General features: G+C 36.6%; 1 protein-coding gene across 6 annotated transcripts in view; it reads right to left on the bottom strand.

The window, feature by feature from the left end:
* Window positions 1–23507, bottom strand: part of OPA1 (OPA1 mitochondrial dynamin like GTPase) — an 86962-nt gene that overhangs the window by 43336 nt on the left and 20119 nt on the right. For all 6 annotated transcript variants that reach the window (XM_030330677.2, XM_030330676.2, XM_030330674.2 and 3 more), the window contains 14 exons: window positions 20038–20091; window positions 16054–16158; window positions 14283–14369; window positions 12669–12782; window positions 8636–8716; window positions 8435–8509; window positions 8047–8118; window positions 7864–7963; window positions 7417–7547; window positions 4772–4844; window positions 4605–4677; window positions 3170–3285; window positions 2234–2298; window positions 1379–1455 (listed from right to left, as the gene is read on the bottom strand). In XM_030330677.2, the coding sequence (XP_030186537.1) occupies window positions 1379–1455; window positions 2234–2298; window positions 3170–3285; window positions 4605–4677; window positions 4772–4844; window positions 7417–7547; window positions 7864–7963; window positions 8047–8118; window positions 8435–8509; window positions 8636–8716; window positions 12669–12782; window positions 14283–14369; window positions 16054–16158; window positions 20038–20091 (1223 nt within the window). The remainder of the gene's footprint in view (window positions 1–1378; window positions 1456–2233; window positions 2299–3169; window positions 3286–4604; window positions 4678–4771; window positions 4845–7416; window positions 7548–7863; window positions 7964–8046; window positions 8119–8434; window positions 8510–8635; window positions 8717–12668; window positions 12783–14282; window positions 14370–16053; window positions 16159–20037; window positions 20092–23507) is intronic.

The raw sequence follows: 23507 nt of genomic DNA, 5'->3' as shown, positions 1-23507 counted from the left end.
CACCCTATTTTTCTCCCATAAACAGCATTACCAGCTATTACAGTTTACAAATCACTTTCTGTGTATACTGTCCTCATATAACCTAGAATGGAAGTAGTGTTCATTCTTTATGTGCATGCGCATGCATGTGCGTGTGTGGGTGTGTATATACATCTACCTCTCGAAATTTCAAAAGCCATTTGGCTTACAGAAAGCCACAGAACTGGTTTAAAATACAAATAATAACAAAGATAATCTGGATATATATACACACTTGACTAATCAATCAACAAGTATAGATAAGATCAGAATCCTTTTGGGGATAAGGAGAGGAGATTAAAAGTAGGCAAATTTTGACTCCTTAAAGAAAGAAAATGGTTCACCAACTGAGGAAAAAAGGGCACCAGGATGGGGAAACTAGCAATACTGAATTCAAACTTAAGTAATGGACACTGTCTAGGCTCAATTTTGATAATCTTCAACTCTTTACAGAACCTCTTCAACAGAAGAGGTACAGAAAATATTTATAAAGAATGGCAATAAGGATAGTTCTATTCCAAGAATGATAAATTCTTAGAAACAGTATAGGCTTCATTAGAAACATAATTTATGTACAATGAATTTGTTCATTAAAATATGACTGCAAAAAAATCAAGGCTATTTATACATAGCTTACTTGAGGTACATAGAACCTATTCTGGTTAGTGCCCCATTCCAATAAATTTAAGAGTGCCAAATACACATAAATAGAAGGTGATAGTTTGCCCTGAGAGAGATTTGCAGGAGTAGTTTTCAAAAGGATGGATTTACCTGCTATTTTTTAAGAATCTCAAATAGAATTCAACTTGAAATATTATTTGTACAAAACATATGAGGTGTATATTATAAAAAGCACCAACTGCTCCTACTCAGAAATGAGAACTTAAAAACACGTACCCTTTTCCCTTTACAAACCAATTTTCTCGATAGTTTTGTTCTCTGTGATTAATCTAACAAGAGTAACCAATTTTGAAAGACAAATCTTTAAGCACAATTTGATGAAACTTTTGCCTAAATGACTTGAAAGAAATCAAAATTAAGTGTTTATTAAGTATAAGGTAAAGAAAAACCTAAGATGAAACAAGACTTAAAAAGACTGTGGAGAGAACAATTTTTCAGAATATCTTTTCTGAAACATACTTAAATAAATACATAATTTATTGTACTTAAATACTTACCTGGTTAGACAACAAAAGTGGTTATGTTTTGAAAAAAGACATACTTTTATACTATTACTTATTTACTAAGTGTTTTGGGGGATGAGCCAAGGCTACAATAAATCACTGCTTTATCAACCTAAATGTTAGTATTTCATTATGATCTATATAGCAATATTTTTGAGAAAAGGTCAAATACTCACCAATGTTTTGGTGTGACCTGGCTCAGACTGATAACTTCATCGAGGATTTCGTTTTTAGCTTTTTCAAATAGTTCGTTCTAGGTAATATAGATACAAATAAGTAAGATTTTCACAAGAGAGTCAATCTGCCCTACCATGAGTTTCAGAGATCTCTACAAAGGCCTCTGACAGGCAAACAGGCTGAGCTTAGGTTTGAAGCAGGCATGACCGCAAATAATGCTCTTCTCTTCTAGTCTCATTTTTAGGAATGAGAAATAGCCAGATAAGGACAAAGACTCATTCAATGCTCACTGTAGTTTTTCATGTAACATTTATTCAGTCAGGTAAGTGTTTCACATAACAAATGTTATGTGAACGTATTAGTACATATTAGTCCATTAGTACATATTTAGTCCATTAGTATTAGTAAACTGATGCTGTTTTATAAAACACGGCATTTTAAAATCAAGGAATACCAATATTTAAGTCCCACTAATCAGAGTATATTTCTCCACAGTAAATGCTGAAAAGGTAAAAGAGTCGATGTACGATTTTAAAAAGTCTGTATTACATAAATATGTTAATTCTAGAAGACCTTTAAAGAATGTTCTTCATTTTATCAGAAAACATTTTTAAATACTTGCTTTAGTATCTTATGATCTGTAATTATTTTTTAATATTATGTAATAAATAATTTAAATTATCGTAGAAGAGATAACTGCTCCGGGAATGTACTCTTGCAGCTCTAAATTAGTAATCTTATGGTCAAAACCGAAGCAGGTTGGCTTACCAGAGTTTGCTCATCAACATAAATTTTTGTTAGAGCACAGTATCAAATAAGACATATACAAAATACATGAGGTACACAAACATTACCCGGTCAAGTTCTCGTAGGCGAGGATAGTTATTCTTCCACTCAGTTTCAAGGTTAAAACGTGTTGCTAAGGAAGAAGAAAAGGTGTTCCAGTTTAAGGATTCTCTTTCTTCCCAGCTGCAGTGGTTAAAGGTGATCTCACACATCTCTGTACTAACGGAATTGCTGAGTGCACGCCTATGGCTCCTGAGTGCCGTGGGCTCTCAACATGTCAGAATCTCACCTCTGCAAGTTTTCCAAACTAATCTCCTTGACTTTAGTTTCTCCATTTTCAATCCACAACACACACAAGGGAACAGCTTAGTACAGCTGCTAAAGGCATGGGTTCTGGAATCACACCACCAAGATTCAAATCCTGGGTCTATTCTCGACCATGTATGAGCTGGGTGCACCACTTAGGTAAGTTACTCTGTGCCCCAGTTTCTTCTTCTGTAAAATGAGAGTAACAACAATACTCTTAAGGTTGCTGAGGGACTCAGCAGGTGGACTTTCTACATGGGAAAAGGAAAGGTAAGTATACTCTCATCAAATGAAACTATGGAAGCAAAGCCAAGGAGCAAGAAAGCGTGGCATTCAGGAACTGGTACAAAGTAGCTGAAGCACAGGCTGCTCTGCCCCCCAACACCAGTCCCCTCTTCCCTCTAGAAGGGGGAATCTGAGTCCACTATGGTTTACTAAGCTCTTGCTCTCAAACACTACTGCAAACTTTCTACTCTGTTGAAAATCTGCAAAGTCCTCCTTGGGATGTTTCCTCTGAAGGTGAAAGTGTTCTCGTACAACAACTAAAGATTTATATTTTTTCCATTTTCCACATATTATCTAACAGAAAATGGGAGTAAAAAGCCACTGTTAAAGGAATAAAAAATCTGACAGATACCTAACCTTGCCAACTAATAAAATGTCTAAAGTTGTCAGCTTATTTTAAACAGCCAACTTACCTTTGAAACTATCAGCCTGTTGCTCAACGGACTCTCGTACCATTTTCCAAAAGCAGTCTGATACAGCAAGGCTTAAATTTCTTGTAGTCACTTGGTGTGCCTTTAGCATGCTTGTCCTATTAAAAAATAATAAAAGCTAAAGTACATAAAAATGGCAAGAAGGACGATAACTATCACCAAATTTGGAAACGTGCTTGTTATGATAATATAATGAGAATACCACTCTCACATTTTATACTAGCACTATCCAATAAAACATTCTGTGATACAGACAATGTCCTGTATCTGAGCTATCCAACATGGCAGCTACCAGCCACATGGGGCTATTGAGCCCTTGGAGTGTATGGCTAGTGTGCTGAGGAACTGGAGTTTTAATTTCTTTAAAGTTAACTAATTCACACTTAAATAATCACCCGAGGCCAGTGCCTGCCATGCTGGACACCTCAGTTCTCTACACCTGTCAGTTCCCGTCCCCATAGATAAGACTCAAGACTATGTTTGCAAGAACTATCTTGATTTACTGTACTAATGCAGAGGCAAACATACCTTGCCATTTTAAGAGACTCTCTACATACAAGGTAATTCAGTTGTCATTTAACTCTTCCTTTTTACTTTTTTTCAGGATCTTATTTTCTGTCAATATCTATTTAAAGATACCCCTTTGACATCCCCAAACCCCACTCTCACTTTCCCCAATACTGAAAGAGAAATGAGTACATGTATTTAAAAATCTAAATTTTGAATTGTTGGGGGCTTCTGGCTGGCTCAGTCAGTAGAGAATGCAACTCTTCATCTTTCATCTTGGGGTTTTGAGTCTAAGCCCCACGTTGGGGGCAGAGTTTACTTAAAAAATAAGTAAACATAAATACCAGAAGGATGGGTTTCCTCAAAAAAATAAATAAAAATGTAAGTGTTGATCTTAAAAAAGTCACTTCATAAGTAAAACAACTAAAGATGTGTCCGTGTTGTCCTTCAGTGCCCATATCCCCAGGGGCAGTTTTTCATGTGAGCATGTATTGTACCATGTGATAAGCTGCTCCTAATTCTTTTTTTTTTTTTTTTTAATTTTTTTAACGTTTATTCACTTTTAGGAGACAGAGACAGACAAAGCATGAGCAGGGGAAGGGCAGACAGAGTGACACAGAATCCAAAGCAGGCTCCAGGCTCTGAGCTGTCAGCACAGAGTCTGACGCGGGGCCTGAACCCACGAACCACAAGCCCACGACTTGAGCCGAAGTTGGACGCTTAACTGACTGAGCCACGCAGGCGCCCCAAGCTGCTCCCAATTCTTAGTAGCCTGCAGGACTGCCTATTACATCCAGATCACTATTTCAGAAAAATTCTGGAAATTCAATGACAAACTAATGCTATAAAGCAAACTTTAAGTGAGAACAGCTTAAGTTACTCCCTCCAAGTATTTAAAACATATACCTACTTTAGGAGTTTTGAATTCTGAAAAAATTCTTCTTCATATTCTCTTATAGCTTCAATGCTTTCAGAGCTGTTCCCTAGGGAAAGACAATGAAATTCTCACTAAGAAAATTAATCTTTATTATTTGAAAACAACAAAAACTGAAATTGTAAGAATCCATCTTTGCATACCTTTTCCTGTTACAACAGCAAAATAACCTAGAGCTTTCATTGGGAAGAGTTTTCCTTCAATTATCTGCTGAATCTATTTTTAAAAGTGGGAAATAAATGTGAGATGCAGGTTTATATAATTTTTTGAAGCATAATATACTATTCAGAAAGCAAACTTAATAATGCTGTATATACACCCTCAAATATATAAATCTATACAAAAGTATTAAAATGCTTTTCGATTGCTACTTGAGGGGAAAAAACACATTTAATTTCACTACACTACAAGATGCATTATGAAAACTGGGAATGCTGTACAGTGCTTTGGGGTCAGGCCTTAGTTTAATTTCAGCTCCTCCACTCCTTAGCTATGCAGCTTTAAGTAAGCTGCTGAACTTTTTCAAAATGATGGCTGAAAACATGATATGAGGCAATATGGTAGGTACGTTACCACAGTGCCAGGCACGCAGAGTCACTCAATAAATAGTAGCTGCTGTTTTTAATTTTCCCATACTTTTCTTCAAATATATAAATCCTAACCAAGTTGGACTTTTTTTTCTCTTTTTTTATAAATATTGGGATCCACTGGTTCTTTTAGGGTCAAAACCCTTTTCTAAACGTAATAAAAGCTAGAGACCCTGTCCCCAGGAAAATGCACATTTCCACAGAGATCAATCCCTCATACAATGTAAGAGTTCCTGCTCCCTATGCCTATTCAAATTAATACTGCAGGTAAGAATCCATCCTCTAAGACAAGTCACAGCCCTAAGCCAATGCTGAAGCTTTGGTATAAAAAAGGACTGATATAAATTTCAGTTGCATTTCAAAATAAATATAAACTATCCTAGAGAAGAGGGGAAAGACATGAAAGAAATAAAGGGAGCTGGAAAAGAGGCACAGAATTTGCTTCTACCTCGCTTCTCCCCTCCTCCAACCAGGACCAAAACCGCCACAGCAGGCCTCCCCCTCAAAATAAGGCAAAGCAAAGGCCATGGAGGTTGCGCACAGAAGAGTTAACACAGCAGGCCTGAGATTGCTGTCCTTAGAAAGGTCTGCTCGTCCTTGGCTGGCATTTGAGGACCTCACTGGTAAACAATTCCCACATTAACATAAAACTTTCTCCACATAACAGTGACTCATTGTGCAAGCAGTGTGGTTTCGGCTGAACACTTGACTTTCCTTTGGGCGTCTGGAATTTTGGTACTTGAGGGTGCCTACATGACCAGCCCCCAGTAAGAACCTCAGGTGCCGAGTCTCATGAGAAACTTGTTGCTGGAGGGATTGAGCATTTCCCACATGACTCTACTAGGAAAGGGCTCTTGGAAACCTGAGCCAGGTTTCCTCCAGACACCAGGCTCTTGCATGTTAGCCTTTCGTGATTTTGCTTTGCATCCAATACTGTTAATAGACCTTAGGCATAAGGACGACTATGTGCCGAGTTCCGTGAGTTCTTCTACAGAATCAGTGAACCTAGGGGTGGTCTGTCCTGGGAATCCAGCACAAGAGGCACAGTCCCAGATGTTTCAGGTGGGAAGGAGAGAAACTCTATGCAGTAGTACAAGGGATGAGTAGTTCTAATGGCAGATGTTCTATGGGGGACAGAGATATAACAATAATAACAGATGACAGCCACCATGTATACAAGACTTTGCAATGTTAGAGCACTATTTCAACCACTTTACAACAAATATTTAACTCATTAAACCTTCACAGCCTATGAGATAGTACCATTAATATCTTCATTTCCAACAGATGAGGAAGCCTAAAGCACTGAAAAAGTTTAAAAATGTACCCAACATGACACAGCTAGCAAAGGGTAGAGCCAGCTTTTGAAACCAAGCAATCTGGCTACAAAATCTATACTTGCAACCACTACCTTCTGCCTTTACCTTTGGTAAAGAACATGCCCTACGTCAAGACTGGCACCCTAGTGAGACTTACAACGTTACCTTGAAATAAAATTCTTTTGTTGTTACAGAAGGACAGGAGGGACACTGAACCCCATGAATAGAAGTTGCAGAATTTCAGAAATGAAAATGACCCCAAGCGACCAACTAGATTGATAGCATGGATTAGGCACTAACTCGATGCAGAGAAGTAACAAGATTTGTCCAAGGACACACGGCCAGTTGGTGGCCAGATAAGAATGCTGAGGTCTAACACCAATCCAGTTCCTTCTCTATTATAAAAATCTGCTTCACAGTCTTTGAGCAGTTGGGAAATATAATATTGGCAAAAAAAAAAAAGTATACACAATGTCCAGAAGGTATTTATAGTGTGACTAGTCTTACACTAATTTATGAAAATCAACTAAAAACAAATTTAGAAAAGAAACACCACAATCATTATTTTGTGGTTAATTAAGAAGTAGTTAATGACTGCACATCAGCATGTAAGATTATATTAGAGTAAGCAACATTAGTAATTTAAGAATTTCTGAAGCAAACTAACTGAAATTATGGAATTTTATTTATACTTCAAAATTACACTTAAGTAATTTACTGTAACTTTCTAATACTTTGTTTTTAATGAGGAGAAAAATCCCACCAAAGTATTCCACAAGGACTTTTTGATTGCTTGTTTCTTTTGTTTTTATAGCCAGTTCCTGCTACAGCTGACGCTTATACAAAGAATCTGTTCTCTCATAATAAAGAACTTGTCCTCACCCTGCTCGGGCTAGCCACGTTTTTTTCTGCCAGGTCTACTTTGGTCAAAACAAATATCGTCCTCCTTCCATGAGGATCCATTTGACTGACCAAATCTGTAACAATGCTACGTTCAGCATCCACAGATCCATCTGAAAAAAAAAATTGAAAAATGACACTGCAATGATTGCCAAGTAGATTTTGTAACTTTAACCCTTGTATCTACATTATACTAAGAAAATTTTTCTTAATACATTTATCTTAGTTATGAAAAGAAATTCTAGCTAATAAAAGTTTCTGTGATGTTTTATCAAAATATTCTTAATTTCATTTCTACTTACTAATAAAATGAATGGTTTACAGGAGGGCAAGACATATTTATGTTGTATGTTTATGTAACGTGCAAAGCTTAAGATTGCTAAGGAAAGAAGCGTATTGGTGCAATTAAAACCTTTTGATAAGATTTACCTTGAATACATAGTATGATGGCATTAGGATTCTGCATATAAGCTTTGCTGATACTGAAAATAGTTTCCTTTGTGTCAGGAGCCATGCCTGATGTCACAGTCTTGAAGAAAAAGGTTTTAAATGTCATTATACATGTTTTCCACAACAGGAACAAGATAAAACGTAAGTTTTGTATATACTTACATTAATCACACCTGGTAAGTCAACAAGCACCATCCTTTGCAGTCCGGGGCCTTTTACGTTTAAGGATATGGTCTACTCAGGGAAACAAAACAAAAGGAAACTAATTGTGGGGGGCGGTTTGTTAGGGATTTATTGGTGATACGTGTTCTAAAAATTCTGTATCTCATCCATTCACAAAAAAGTTACCCTTTCTCTGATCCTAAAAGTTAATCACTCTAGAAAATTACTCACAAATGATACATTATTTGGAATATTAAAAAAAAAAAAATCTGTCTTGAAACAGCTGTATTCTCTAAACATGAATGCCAATATCACGATTTATTTCCAATCATTTGGATTTCCATAAAACACTTTCCATAAAACTGTTAAAATGAACTACAACACTTACCTCAGGACTAACAGTACAGCCTTCTTTCACATTTTTCCTCATTCGGAGTTCTATTTCATGTCTTAGTGCTGCAAGCTATTAATGGAAAACAACAAAATCCTGTGATAATCTTCCTTTAACAAATATTCCAGTTAGTTGTCATTCATAAGCTCATACACATTATCAAGTTACACACATGAACCTCATGTAAATTCTACTTACATCCTCCTCTTTGGTAAGATCAAACTCCCGAGAACTATCTTTAAACAAGGCCACGTGGTGAGGACCTTCACTCAGAGTGACCTGAAATTAACAGAAAATGGACATGCAACAGTGCATTTACAATTCACGTTGACTCCCACAGCACTAACACAGCCTAGACAGGACCATTGCACTGCACGCATCAGGTCCCTTCGCAGCACACACCAGGAGCATCCCTGGGGGCTGTCAACATGGCAGCGCAGAGATCACAGAACTATTTATCTGTGTTGTCCATACATATGTCACAAGTGTCATAATTTCCCAACAAGCCTGCGGCTACTCTTTAATGACTGAAAGTGCTGCTGCCCCTCTCCTTTCCCAGTTAATGGCTACACAGAGTACTGAGCACAAAACCATCAATCTAAAACTTGAAAAACAAAAAGAAAATCTTGCATTTAACCTCAAAGGTAAATTTAGGTAAAGGACAATTCATTTATTCAACTTCTATTTATTGAGGGCTAACTGTGCAAGTGTTGCAGGAGGGAAACAAAGAAGGGACCGTCCCTGGCTTAGACCTCACTGCTTCTGGGAGAAGTATACACAGAGCTGACACGACAGTATAGTAAAACCTAGGTGCACACAAAAGACAGTGGTACTGACCACAGAGGAACTAAGGCAGCCTTCGCCCAAGGAGTGAGTGATGTTTGCATAAGGAATTTTCTAACAATGCCAAGACCCTGTGAACAGGGCCTTCCTGAGAACTTCTAACCTTCACATTCTTTTCTTTCTTTCTTTCTTTCTTTCTTTCTTTCTTTCTTTCTTTCTTTCTTTCTTTTTCTTTCTTTCTCTTTCTTTCTTTCCTTCCTTCCTTCTTTCCTTCTTTCTTTCTTTTCTTTTCTTTTCTTTTCTTTCTTTTCTTTTCTTTTCTTTTCTTTTCTTTTCTAACTTTTCAAGCTTCTCTATAATGTTCCAGTTTCATTTTTAAAATACAATTCCTTCTAGTGAGACTACCTAAAGCGGGCTAGATAACCAATAAAATCCAGCTGGTTGAAAGCATCAGAGAGCAACCATGGCAGCCTGAACTCAGTCCAAGACCCCCGAGGATGTTAGGGACACATTCTGATGGCTGTTTTCTCTCAGGGTGCTAGCAGATTTGTGGAACATGGTAGCACTGGAGAAAAGGTTACCAGTCTTACTGGATTGAGGAGACAAAATCAGAGATCAGGGTATCAAGCAGCCCTGAATTTAAGGTGCTAAAGCCCCAGAAAAAAATGGACAGCAGAAATGAATCTCCAAAAACCAAGCCCTACTTTTTGTGCACAACTGCCCCCTGTAAGGCATTTGCACATGTGGAAACAAAGCAGAAAGAAGCTGCTAAAAAGGCTAAGTCAAGATTTTGGCAACTTGTTTAGGAGAGACAAAAATTGAGTTCCGAGTCCATCAAGGAGAAGTCTTCTAGCAAATTCTAGAGGAGTAATGGTGAACTGGAAAAAAACAAAACAAAACAAAACAAAACAAAAAACACAGCCTTTTATGTTTCAAGGGAATCTGTCCATGATTTACTCACCAGCCAGAAGAAAATTAACCCCTTCCTAAAATATAACATTGTCCACAGCTGCTATAATTACAGTGCTGCTCACAATGCAGAAGCTAGGTTTACAATGTTTTTAGAGATGATTATAGAGCAAGGCATGAGGTGTAGTCAATTTCCCCCCACAATGGAAGTATTCCAAGTGCCCATCAATAGAAAATGGATCTATAAAGTTGGGTACATTCACACAAAACCATAGAGCAATGAAAAGGAAACTAGTTTTACACAACATAGTTGAGTTCACACCCAGACCCAAAACAGTGCACTCTGTATGGATCACACTAGACCGCTTCATTTCTGGAAGATTCTAGAATCAGCCTCATTGTCTATTCTGGTCTTCATTCTTGATGGTGTCAATTTTCTAATTCTCCAATTACTCTGTACCTGACTACCTGACGTAAAAGAAAACAATACACAACCATACAGCTTCCCCTCAAATTTATGTCCACAGATCTTAATGGGAACCTCAGTATGGCTCAGCAACCCGATTATTTCTCAGTTTCTCTTGTCAACTCACTTCTGGACTAGAAAGTCTTCCTTCTTAGCTCAATCTTTAACACTTTCTCCCTTCTCTTTACTTAACAGCTGATAATCTAGCCTCTTAGAGTCACTGAGCAAGGGGAAGTAAGCAGAAGGAAACTTGCACATATTCTACTTCATTGCCTCCACTGGTAAATTCAGCGGTCGATTCTCAGTCTTCACCCTCCTTGATCTGTCAGCAGCTTTCAACCTCGCTGATCACTACCTCCCCCTCGGTATTTTCTTGACCTGACTTCCACTACACTGCACTGTTCTGATTCCCTCTAATACACTGGTAGCTCCTTCAGAAGCTCCTTTGTTGTCTGCTCCTTCCTCAACCTCTTAATCTTGGGTATGCCCAGGACACAATCCTTCATCCTGTGTCTTCTCTCTCCTCACTTCCTTGGTGATCTTACCCAGTAAGGTCATGGAGTTAAATATCACCTTTAGATATTTGATTACAAGTCCTAAATTTATGTCGCTAGCCCAGACCTCTCTCCAAATTTGTATCTCCAACTGCCTATTTATTTGTTAACATCCCTTGCAAGTCCCAAACTCCTGATCTTCTTCCCAGAGCTAATTCACTCTACTCCAGACTTCCCCATGTCAATTACATGTGGAAATTTATTCAGGCCCAAAACACTGGAGTTGTCCTGACAACTGACTCTATCAAGTATCTAAGGAAATCCTATTGATGCTGCTTTCAGAATAGATACATAATCCAACCATCTCTTATCACCTTCACTGCTACTTCCCTGGTGTAAGAATCACCTAGACACTCCAATAGCTTCCCATGTGGTCTCTGTGGTTCTACCCATCTTGCTTATGTCTATTTTCAAAACAGTAGCCAGAGTGAGCCTTTGAAAAAGTAATATTGCTCTATTCAAAACCCTGGACTGCTTATTTTATTCAAAATAAAAACCAAAGTTTGCATGATGACCAACAAGGCCCTACTGATCTGCTTTCCCTTGCCTCCCATTATCCATACTCTGACCTCATCATTTGCTAATCTTAACTTAACTGTGCTCTAGCCACACTGACCTCGAACATGAAAACCACCTAACCACCTCAGGGGCTTTACACTAACTTTTTCTCTGCCTGGAACACTCGTAGACTAGATATCCACACAACTTCTTCCCTCACTTAGTGCAAATCCTGGTTCAAATGTCACCTTCTCAATGCAGTCTACCAACACCCTGGCAGCCTCATTTCCCTTGTCTGGCTCCACCTTTTTTTTTTTTTCTTTTTCTTTTTTTTTTTTTTGGCAAAACACCCACCATCTTTTAACATACTACATAATCTAGTCACTTATTCTGTTTACTATTTATTGTCTCTTCCTCTACTAGAACGTATCCTCCATTATGGCAAAGATCTTTGTTTTGTTTACCAACACACTGCCTCAAACAGTGCTGGAATGTATTAAACGAGTCCCAGCCTTGTTTACCTCAAAGCCTTTGCTATTACAATCGTTCCCTCTCTCTTATATCATTTTTACCTCTGAAACTAGATCATTACAATCAGTATATAAAAATCTCTCCCTTTACCCAACATATTTCCACTGTTGCTACCCCATTTCTCTACTCTTTTTACAGTAACACTAGGAAATTTATATTTACTAACTCCACGGCCAATATTCCCATTCTCTTACTTAGCCTCTCACTAACCTCACATTGAATAAAATCTAGAGTCCTAACAATGAACAGCTCAGTGCAGTCTGACCCCACCATGCCTCTGCCCTCCTCTCCCATCTCTCTCCCCTCACCTGCCCAGCAACTGTCACAATGGCCTCCTGGCTGTGTCTCCACCGATTTCCACAACAGGAGTACTTCCCAGTGCTATGTGTCAGTCTTCTCATCTACAATTCTTCATTTCAACACAATGAACAAACTCGACAGAAGCTGCTACTTTCCTGAGGAGCTTCGCCCAGATGGCCTGCTGTCCTACCTTAACTGGAGAACGTGTCATCATCTCCCCAGATCCTCGAGGGAATATCCGTGCTTGGGCAATCATTTCCAGCACACTAGTTTTTCCAGCACTCTGATCTCCAACCACAACAACCTTATCACAGAACAAATAACATTTATTCACATTTTAAAAAAATGTTTATTTATTTTGAGAGAGAGAGAGAGAGGGAGAGAGAGCAAGAGAGCGTGCACAGGCGGGAGAGGGGCAGAGAGAGGGAGAGAGAGAACCCAAGCAGGCTCTGCACTGTCAGCACAGAGCCCTACATGGGGCTTGATCCCATGAACCATGAGATCACGACCTGAGTCAAAATCAAGAGTCAGACACTTAAGTCACCCAGGCGCCCCAGAGTTTTTAATACAAACTTACATTTAAATAGATTTGAAATACTGCTGACGTTTTTTTAGTCTTTTAAAATAGCTACAGCTAAATGATTTTGAAAACACCATCCAGAAAACAAAGATGGCCAATACACATATGCCTATTGAAAATATAAACAGGAAAATATTAATTGAATCCATTATTTATAACTAAATTTTTATTAAAGACTTGTGCTAAGCAAAATAAGTCAGTCAGATATCATGATTTCACTCATATGTGGAATTTGTGAAACAACAGATGAACATAGGGGAAGGGAAGGAAAAATAAGATGAAAACAGAGGGAGGTAAACTATAAAAGACTCTTAAGTACGGAGAACAAACTGAGGGTGCTGGAGGGGAAGGGTTGGGGGGTGGTGAGTTAAATGGCTGACAGGCATTAAGGAGGGCACTTTACGGCTGAGCACGGGGTGTGATGTGTAAGAGATGAATCACTGGGTTCTACTCCTGAAGCCAAGACTACACTGTATGTTAACTGACTTGAATAAAACAAAAACAAAAACAAAAACAACAAACAAAAAAACCCTTATGCTAATTAAACAACTACTTCTAAAACCGTACCATTTCTGTTGTACACATCTTTTCCATAGCTAGTTTACTCTTTACAAAGACATTTTCAATTCTGTGAAATTAAATTTCCCTCACTAATTTAATCCACTATTCAGGTATTTTAGTACCATGGGTATTACAAATATATAATGGCAGATACCTGATAACCTTCCTTCATTACACATAAATTCAACGTGTATATTTATACAATGGGCCAGTGAACCAAAACAGCCAAACAACATTCAATGCTTAAGACATCATGTAGAACACATAAATAATATTATATAGGTAAAAGACATATGTCTCTGTTTATGTCTGTGTGTGGTGTGCACATATGTATATGTCTATATTGTGTGTCTGGGTATATATACACAGAACTTTTTTAAAACGTAAAGTGTTCTTGGGGTGCCTGGGTGGCTCAGTCGGTTGAGTGTCCGACTTCGGCTCAGGTCATGATTTCACGGCCCAGGAGTTTGAGCCCCGCGTCGGGCTCTGTGCTGGCAGCTCGGAGCCTGGAGCCTGCTTTGGATTCTGTGTCTCCTTCTATCTCTGCCCCTAACCCACTAGCATTCTGTCTCTGTCTCTCTCAAAAATAAATAAATATTATAAGAAACGTAAGGTGTTCTTTTGCTAATGAGCAAGTTCACTATGTATTAATTTTTCACTTACCCTTGGCAGATGATCTTGTGTATTGTAACTGGCGTCATAATCAGATAGAACATCAAGAACTTCAGAATACATGTCAATCAAGGATTTCTACAAAATTTTAAAAATTAGTATGAAACAGTGAACACATTAAAAAAAAATCAGATGTGTCAAGAGAAAAAAAGCTGATTAATCCAAAATGTGTTTCCATAATGACTGTATTGTTTTTTTCCAATTATATAAATACACATTCATAGTAAAACAGTGTGGCATGAAATTCCATTTCCCTCTTATCCATCTTATTTTATTCAGAGATATACTGATTTAATAAAGTACATTAACTGAGGATTTCCTAAGCTTCTAATGAAATGTTAAAAGAGGGACATTATGGTTTAACATTGAAGAGCTAAAATAAATGCCCAACAAAGGAAGGCCATTAACACCATAAGGCCAAACAAGGAGTCAAGTGACCAACTGCAAGGGAATCATCCTCTATCAAGTTTGGTATGTGGATCAGAGGGAGACACACAGAGAGGGTGAGAAACAGAGACCGAAGAAAGGATAAAAGTAGAGAAAAAAAGTCACCAAGAAGACCGTTAAATCAGTAAGAATGAGTATGTGTACTGTGACAACTGGGCAGATGAAGGAGTGAGAGCATCAGGGACAGACATCCTGCATTGTTTTTCTGTGTAGAACCAGGACAGAACATGGGACCCAGCAAACAATAAGCTTGAAGAAAGTATCTGATGAGTGACTCAACAAATAAGTAAAACAGGTGGGAAAAAAAGGGTTACTGTCAAGCACATAATAATTAAAGACAAGTTTCAATGCAAGGTAGGAACAAAATGAGGGGCCTATGTTTTCTTGCATCTCATAACACCTCAAAGTAATTAAATGGAAAACAACTGCTATGCCCTCCACCCCAAAATAAAAAGTTCTTGAAATTTTCACTACCATTTCATTTTATGAGAGAAAATACTGTTTCTGAGGTGAACTCTATTAACAATTGGACATGACTTCCCTCAATTGCCACATGTGACTTGTGAATAAAGCCATGCTATTTATCTGTTTTATGCAGTCGTGATTTAAAGTCAGAACTACTAATACATGTTGGTTAAACTAGTACTACTTAGCTTTGGACCTTGGCTTCAGAATACATGTCATGATTTATTGTAGGTTTGCTATACACAAATACTGTTTACTTACATGAGATAGAAGTTAAAAATATTACTTCAATTTAATTCAGCACATACAGCCTGGTTTAGTGGGCAATAATAAGATTTAACTTACCAATAATGGTAATTACCAGTGTGCTGAGGGTCACAATCCCAGTATATACTTTTTTCCAACATTCTCTAAAATACCTAAGAAACCTTCCAGAAAAAAACGTGAATTCTTATAAAAGTGAGGAAAGTGAACTAATCATTCACTGGAAACATAAGTGTGGCAATGAAGCTAAGTCGTATCTAAATGTCCATCAACTTACAATTCTGATTTTATGCCGTAGAAATTAAATAAGCCTAAAGATAAACTGGCTATTTCAGAAAAATAAATTGATTCACAAGAAATGATTGTTAAAAGTATGAAGATTTTATAGGCCTAGTATGAAACAAATGTCTGGAGACTATAATTTGTGAAATGTCTTAAGATAGGAAAGACTTCCCAATCTCCCAAGGATATCAAGTTAGAAAGAAAAGGATAGAACATATTACAGCTTTAAAAACGTACTGACTGAATGCACAGTGTGAAATGGCAAACTTCTGGAACTAACAAAATTCAGATAAACTTAAAATACCTTAAGCTTTCTGTGATGGATGCCTTTGTCATCTTTCTGTAATACTAGTTTTCTTAATTCTTTGTTCTCTTTTTCTAATCGTTCCAAGATCCTCTGGTACTTTAACTGCAACAAAATAATACCATAATTACATAAGAAAAAGATGGGTTAATAACATAATTAAGTCTAAATTAAAATCTTCTAAATTCCTGAAGTATATCTCCTATTTAAAATGAGCTTTTCGGGGCGCCTGGGTGGCGCAGTCGGTTAAGCGTCCGACTTCAGCCAGGTCACGATCTCGCGGTCCGTGAGTTCGAGCCCCGCGTCAGGCTCTGGGCTGATGGCTCGGAGCCTGGAGCCTGTTTCCGATTCTGTGTCTCCCTCTCTCTCTGCCCCTCCCCCGTTCATGCTCTGTCTCTCTGTCCCAAAAATAAAATAAAACGTAAAAAAAAAAAAAATAAAAAAAAAAAAATAAAATGAGCTTTTCATTTATAAAACTTCTTTGAAAATGTTGGAAATAAAATAAATTATATTATCTCACACAAACAGTGGAATTTATTATAGTTTTCTATTATAATTTGGCATTTTATTTGGAAAATTCTTTGCTATTTACACTGAAGAAATTAAGTTATTTAAAAATACTAAAATGTAAGAATTTAAAGAAGTTCTTTTTTTTTATTTATTTATTTATTTTTTTTTTAATTTTTTTTTTCAACGTTTATTTATTTTTGGGACAGAGAGAGACAGAGCATGAACGGGGGAGGGGCAGAGAGAGAGGGAGACACAGAATCGGAAACAGGCTCCAGGCTCTGAGCCATCAGCCCAGAGCCTGACGCGGGGCTCGAACTCACGGACCGCGAGATCGTGACCTGGCTGAAGTCGGACGCTTAACCGACTGCGCCACCCAGGCGCCCCAGAAGCAAGTTCTTAAGTACATTCTATTGAAGTAATATTTCCTATCACATCAAAAATTTAAATTTTCATTATGGGGACATTTGACAAAAATTCAAATTCTTCCCATTCTCCATGTTATTTTATGCTGTAATTAAAATGATACAAAATAGGGGCGCCTGGGTGGCTCAGTGGGTTGAGCGTCCAACTTCGGCTCAGGTCATGATCTCGTGGTCTGTGGGTTCGAGCCCCGCGTCGGGCTCTGTGCTGACAGCTCAGAGCCTGGAGCCTGTTTCGGATTCTGTGTCTCCCTCTTTCTCTGACCCTCCCCGTTCATGCTCTCTCTCTCTGTCTCAAAAATAAATAAAGATTAAAAAAAAAATTTAAAAATAAATAAAATGATACAAAATAACTAACAGTAGCTGAGCATGTATTATGTAACAGGCCTGATACTGAATGTTTTAACAGCATTAGTGTCCTTAAGTCTTTACAGGAGACAAAAGTTAGGGGCCAGAGGTTAGGGACACTTGGTAGCCTATCCAAGGTCACAGAGTTCTGAATATAGGTCAGAGTCAAGAGCTTAAACTGTCCAAATTTTGGTTACGTTTCCGTGGCTGGAAATCATACATCAATTTTTAAAATACTGATATAAAAGCAGATTTAAAGAAGACTAATACATTGACAAATACATTTGACAAAACAAGACAGATTGTTTTGTCAAAGCAGATGCTTAGCTACACGCTGTTCTTCTCAAATACATGTGATTCTTTCCTACTTGGTCACCCCAGTTGGTATAATATTACTTCTTGCCTAAACATTAACAACGTTCAGAAAACTATTAAGAATTACTTCTCTCTCCAACCAGCAGAATGTTTACATCCAACTTATAATATCATGCCTTTTAAAATGGAAAAGAAGGGGCGCCTGGATGGCTCAGTCGGTTAAGCGGCCGACTGGCTCAGGTCACGATCTCGCAGTCTGTGGGTTCGAGCCCCGCATCAGGCTCTGTGCTAACAGCTCGGAGCCTGGAGCCTGTTTCAGATTCTGTGTCTCCCTCTCTCTGACCCTCCCCTGTTCATGCTCTGTCTCTCCCCGTCTCAAAAATAAATAAAACGTTAAAAAAAATTTAAAAAAAATAAAATGGAAAAGAATCCTTAGGAAAATTTTTAGATTGGTGTAATCTCCTCAGAATGAAGTAAATAAATGACAGGAAGTCAGGGCCCTGTCCTCAGAGAAATGTTAAACTTGTGTCAAATTTTAAAAAAGCATATTCTGCAGTAGGACTCTGTACTACGAAACAAGTAGAACTAGAGGCTAGATTCTACTATAAACTTTTTATTTTAAACACACTTATTCATTTATATGTAGTAATAATATATACAACAAAATTATGGCAGAATTAAATCTTTGTTGTCTAATATGTTAGCCACTAGCCACTATAGCTGCTGAGCACTTTGAAATGTGGCTAGTCTGAACTGAGATGTAGCGTTCAGGGTAAAATACACATCAGATTTTTACAATTCAGTATATAAATAAAACACCTCATTAATATTTTTATACTAATTACATGTTTAAAGGATATTAATTTGGGATCTACTGGGTTAAATAAAATACATCATTAAAAATATGTTACCTATTCCTTCTTACCTTTTTGTAACGTAAAAATTTAAAACTACACATGTGGCTTGCATTATGTTTCTATTGCATTTCAGTAATATAGATAATCCCATGGCTTATTACATCAGGAATTTTTCATACAGTGTTTTTGTCAATACCCTGTGGCTGACACTACAAATCGCTCAAGAGTTGATATCAATGGACATACAAGTGTGGTAGGATTTCCACTGGCTCATTTCTTTATAAATATGGAATTAATTTTGGGGTCTACATTTTCTGAGGATGGAACCATTCTTTGGTACAGGTGCCAATCTATAGCCATCCTGCAGAGACATGCTACTGAGTGGTCTTCCAAAGATCTAGACCAACAGTTCTCAAACTTAAGGATGCATCAGAATCACTTGAGGGCTTCTGAAAAGAAAAATTACTGGGTTCTACTTCTAGAGTGCTGATTCAGGGGGTCTAGGAAGGGGTCAATAATTTGTATTTCTAACAAGTTCCCAAAGGATACTGGTTGCTACTGCTCCAGAGACCACATTTTGAGACCAATGATTCTTAAACTCTAGCTGAATTGAAGACTGGAATTGCCTGGCTGGGAAGTATTTAAAAATACATAGGGTGATGGCTAGAGCACAAGTGATTATATGGTATGGTCTGGCATAAAGATCAATGCATAGATATCAAGGAAATCAAACACAGACATTAAGAAAATCTGTGACCAAAAATATACTAATTGTTTAATTTTATCTAGGTTGCCCCTTGTATTTTTTTCCCCTAAAAAGAAAGCTCTTTAAAACAAGTTTTAACTTAAAACAAAACCTCCTTAATTATTGTATATCATTGTTATCTATGTAAAATAACAATTATACTATATGTTGTATACTACAGTTGTGTTTATATTACATTATAGAATAGTAATAATCATAATACTATAACTAATGATGAAGTGGGTGATAGGGCAATTTTGCACTAGAATATACCTACTCATCACACTGAACAGAACATGTCTTTAAAATAATAGTAGCTTTATAACCAACTATCGGAGAATAGATTTTCAAATTAGTGCCAGAAATACATTTAGAGAAGTCATTATCTGACTATTTTGGGGATTTAGAGAAGTAAAGGAAAAAGATACTGAGGGCTGACTAGAACTGTGGTTTCTTAAACTGTGGTTTCTTACTACTTACATTAATTAGCCTGTCAATGTAAATGGTTTACATAAGGATGAGTCATTTTCCCTCGTTTTTGTTTTTCATAGCAGTTTTTCTTTAAAATTAGAAGCACAAGATTCACTAAAAAACAGGTCTTTACACATAGAAGGAGCTGACCACACTTACCAAATTCCTTATCAATTTGCTTTTGCACTTTTTTTTACATTTATTAATAAGGGTGTATCATCAAACCACTCCAAATTTTGCTTTCTTAAAAAAATTTCCACATCACCAAACTTAAGACTATAACATAAAGTCCCTGGTTCTTTCTACTCATCAGAATTACCTGAGTATGCAGAAGTTCTTCTTGAAGCTGGTCAATTTTCTCTTTGTCTGTAACCTAAACATTTAAAATAAATTAATTTTATTTCCAGAGAAATGGATTTATGTAAAATGGGCACTAAGTTAAATTTTTTGAAAAGTATTTTTGAAAATAAATACTGACTTTATCTGCATATTTGATCAAAGCACATTTTAAATCAAGTGATTAATGAATAAAGTAAAAAAAAAACTATATTCACTACAATTGCTCATCAAAATTTCATAACTGTATTCATAAGTAAAAGCCTTAAAAAGCAATCACTTTCAGGATGCTATTCTAGTGATTTCTGATGAATGAGTTGTTATAAAATGAAGAGACCAACACACGGTCACTACCATTTTCGTAGGCTGTTTTGTTCTCAAGGACAGGCATTTGATGCTTGGAGAAAAAGGGCACAGATACCTACAGAATGTGTTCAGGGAACTTATACAGGCTAGGCTATCATTTATAGCTACTGACGAAATTCATTGGTCATAGTGATATTTTAAGCATATATTACGCCTTTCTATTCTATAAGTAGGGAAGTATTTAATAAATGCAAAGACCCTGTATTTTCAGAGCTTTACATGGAGCCTGATGCTGGTTTTTAAATTCAGTTCCAGTACAAGATCTGCTAACCCATAATACAGTGAATGCATCAGTAGCAATAAAGTTGAGTAAAGCAACTAAAATTGATTGAAATATAAAACAAAAGTAGGATAAAATCTACAGCTATTGTGGAAACTACTTCCAATTGTTATTAATGCTGATAACTCTAAGATAAGATGCCCCAAAACAACAAAGAACTTTATTGCATTATCAGACTATAGTCACAGTACAATTCTAAATATGAAACGCAATGATCAATTTTAATTAAAATGATGTCAATTATGGCAAATCCATGTAACTGTGCTTTGACTCCTTGGTGAGGTGAAGTTGTCATACTCAGTCTTTCAAAAGAATGATCTAATTTCTAATAATCAAAACTTGTAAACATGAATTTATTTCATAGGAGACAAAACTCAAGGTAAAATTCATGTAAGTCCTTGTTCACTTTCATTCAATGGCTATTCAAGCAATCAAGATATCATGGTAGCAAATATATACGAAAAAATTTTAAATGATTTGCTTCTTGAGGTAGATATTAGTAACTCTTAATCCATACAATAAAAATTTATTTTGCAGTTTTAATTCCTATTTCCAAATACTTTCTCAAAATAATCCTGAAATTTCTTGTAAATAAAAATGACAATGCTTGCTACAAATGGTAAGTATATTATTTTTTCCTTAAAAGTCTATGCCTAAAAATCTCCAAATATGATTCAGTAATTAGAAGAAAAGAGAATATAAAACAAATTTTGTATTGCTGTTTTCTCATTCTTATATAGCAAGCAGACACTTATGAAGAGAACTTTTCTCATTTGATTGTGTTTGGATAAAATGGACAAGAATTATTAATAGTCGCCTAAAATGTGAGGAAACAAGCAAGTTGGGGAGGAACCAACAACCCAAAGAACAAAATCTTAAAGACCAATGAAGAAATAAATTCTTCCATATTGTTTTCATGTGGCATGCCATCATACTGTAATAATGCACTCATAAAAATGTTATGCATATTAAATTCCCAATTCATTTTAAAAGGTACTTGAATTAATTCTGTTCCATTAAATGTTCATCTGACACTAGCTAAATTAGTATGAAATTATATAAACAGTATTAGCATAAACTGTTTTAGTTTTGAATGTGAATATTTCATGACTTCATGCAATATGTCCTTAATTACAATAGAAAATCCAGTGTTAGTCTACATCTGGGGCAAGAGTTAAGAAACTAATACAATTACACAAAAAGTTAGAATGCTTACTGTAAGCCAAGGACTATAAAAGGCTAACTCGGTAATTTGGTAAAATAAAAAGGGTATATAAAAGGTTAAAAGGATATAAGGTTATTAGAATATTACAAATAACAATCTTTATGCTAATTTTAGAATTTAGTAATGATGACTGTTAAGATTTTTATAAATTCAGATTTTTAGGAGTATTTAGATTTATCACTTGCCCTTTCTGGCACAAGTGTTAGGCAGGACTCATGCACAGTTTTATCAATATGCTTCCTATCTGCTTGGTTTAATGGAACATCAAAATTAACATCGTATTAAAAGACAGGTGGTGGTGGAGTCAAGAATTAGACCTCACATTTTCTAGGAAACAAGATGAAAACCTTTAGGTTTACAAGATAAATATTAAAGATACCGAGAAGATACTTTTACATATTTTCTTAAGGGAACAGCACATGCTATTTTTCACGTATCACTTATTCAATATCTTAACTGGCAGTCGGTATATTTAATGTTGATGCACTTTGCTGGTAAAATTCAGCTACTTACGACAGGAGTTCAGTTCTTGCCCTGTTGTTTAACATACTGTTTGCATTATGAAATTTAAAACTCACCCTGACAGAAATGGGTATCAATGGTCTTGAAACCAGAGCTTTTCTACAATTCCAGGGCTGTGAAACTGATGGAGAAAGAGCGGAATCCTCCGCAGAAACAAGCTAAAGCTGAAAGAGAAAAACCTTTACTAGCTCCTCACAAAACCAAGCCTGATTTTTAAATTTTAAGTATTTCTTCCTACTAAGCCATTGCGGCCATTCTGAAATAGCAAAATACACATATAAGGGACTCGCAAACATTTCCATGTACGTGTACGCCCCTGAATGAGCTACAGGGACAGTTTGTTAGCTGCTACTATAAAAAATGAAGGCCTACTTACATTTCAAGAAGGTAAGGAAGGATGATTAAAAATCAACAAAAAGCTGTGGCTTTGTACCTCAAGAAAACCTCACACACCCAGAGGAATGCTATAAATCTCATGAATTAGGATTGGGATCATGAGGACAGTGAAGGGCTGAAAAGTCACCTGTGTACCAACTACAGGGGGAATCGGGGGAAGATGCAGTAAGGGGTATGACACCATCATAGAAGAGCAGGAATTGTTTTTAAAGTTCCATTTACTTTCACACAACTCCAAAGTGGGCCAGACTGTTTGGTGCTCTCCTAAGTATGCCTTAATAAACAAAACAGACGGAGGTACAGTCCTATCAGTTGCTATTTTACAAAAGGGGGAAATGAGGAATAAAATGGTTAAATGAATAATCTGAAAATATCAGAAATGAAATGGTATCACTAAACCTGAAAGCAGGCTAGAAAGTAGGCCTCAAATGAACATCAAACTTGGGCAATGTAGAAAACGAACATTATTCACTACTAATATCCCTTAAAACATCAGGTTCAAAAGTATATTGATAATCTTAAACTGTATCTTAAAATCTTAAAATGGAAGGCAGATCTATGGGACTCATTTCAAATTCTTTTACCATTATGAAAAAACAAGAACAACTTGCAGCTAGAGCTATCCATATTTCTAACTAACATACCAGAATATAGTAGTTCCTTT

The sequence above is a fragment of the Lynx canadensis genome, chromosome C2, assembly GCF_007474595.2.
Source record: "Lynx canadensis isolate LIC74 chromosome C2, mLynCan4.pri.v2, whole genome shotgun sequence".
In the NCBI taxonomy this organism is placed as follows: domain Eukaryota; kingdom Metazoa; phylum Chordata; class Mammalia; order Carnivora; family Felidae; genus Lynx; species Lynx canadensis.
The sequence above is the reverse complement of the archived record's forward strand: the minus strand, read 5'-3'. Positions and strand labels throughout refer to the sequence as shown.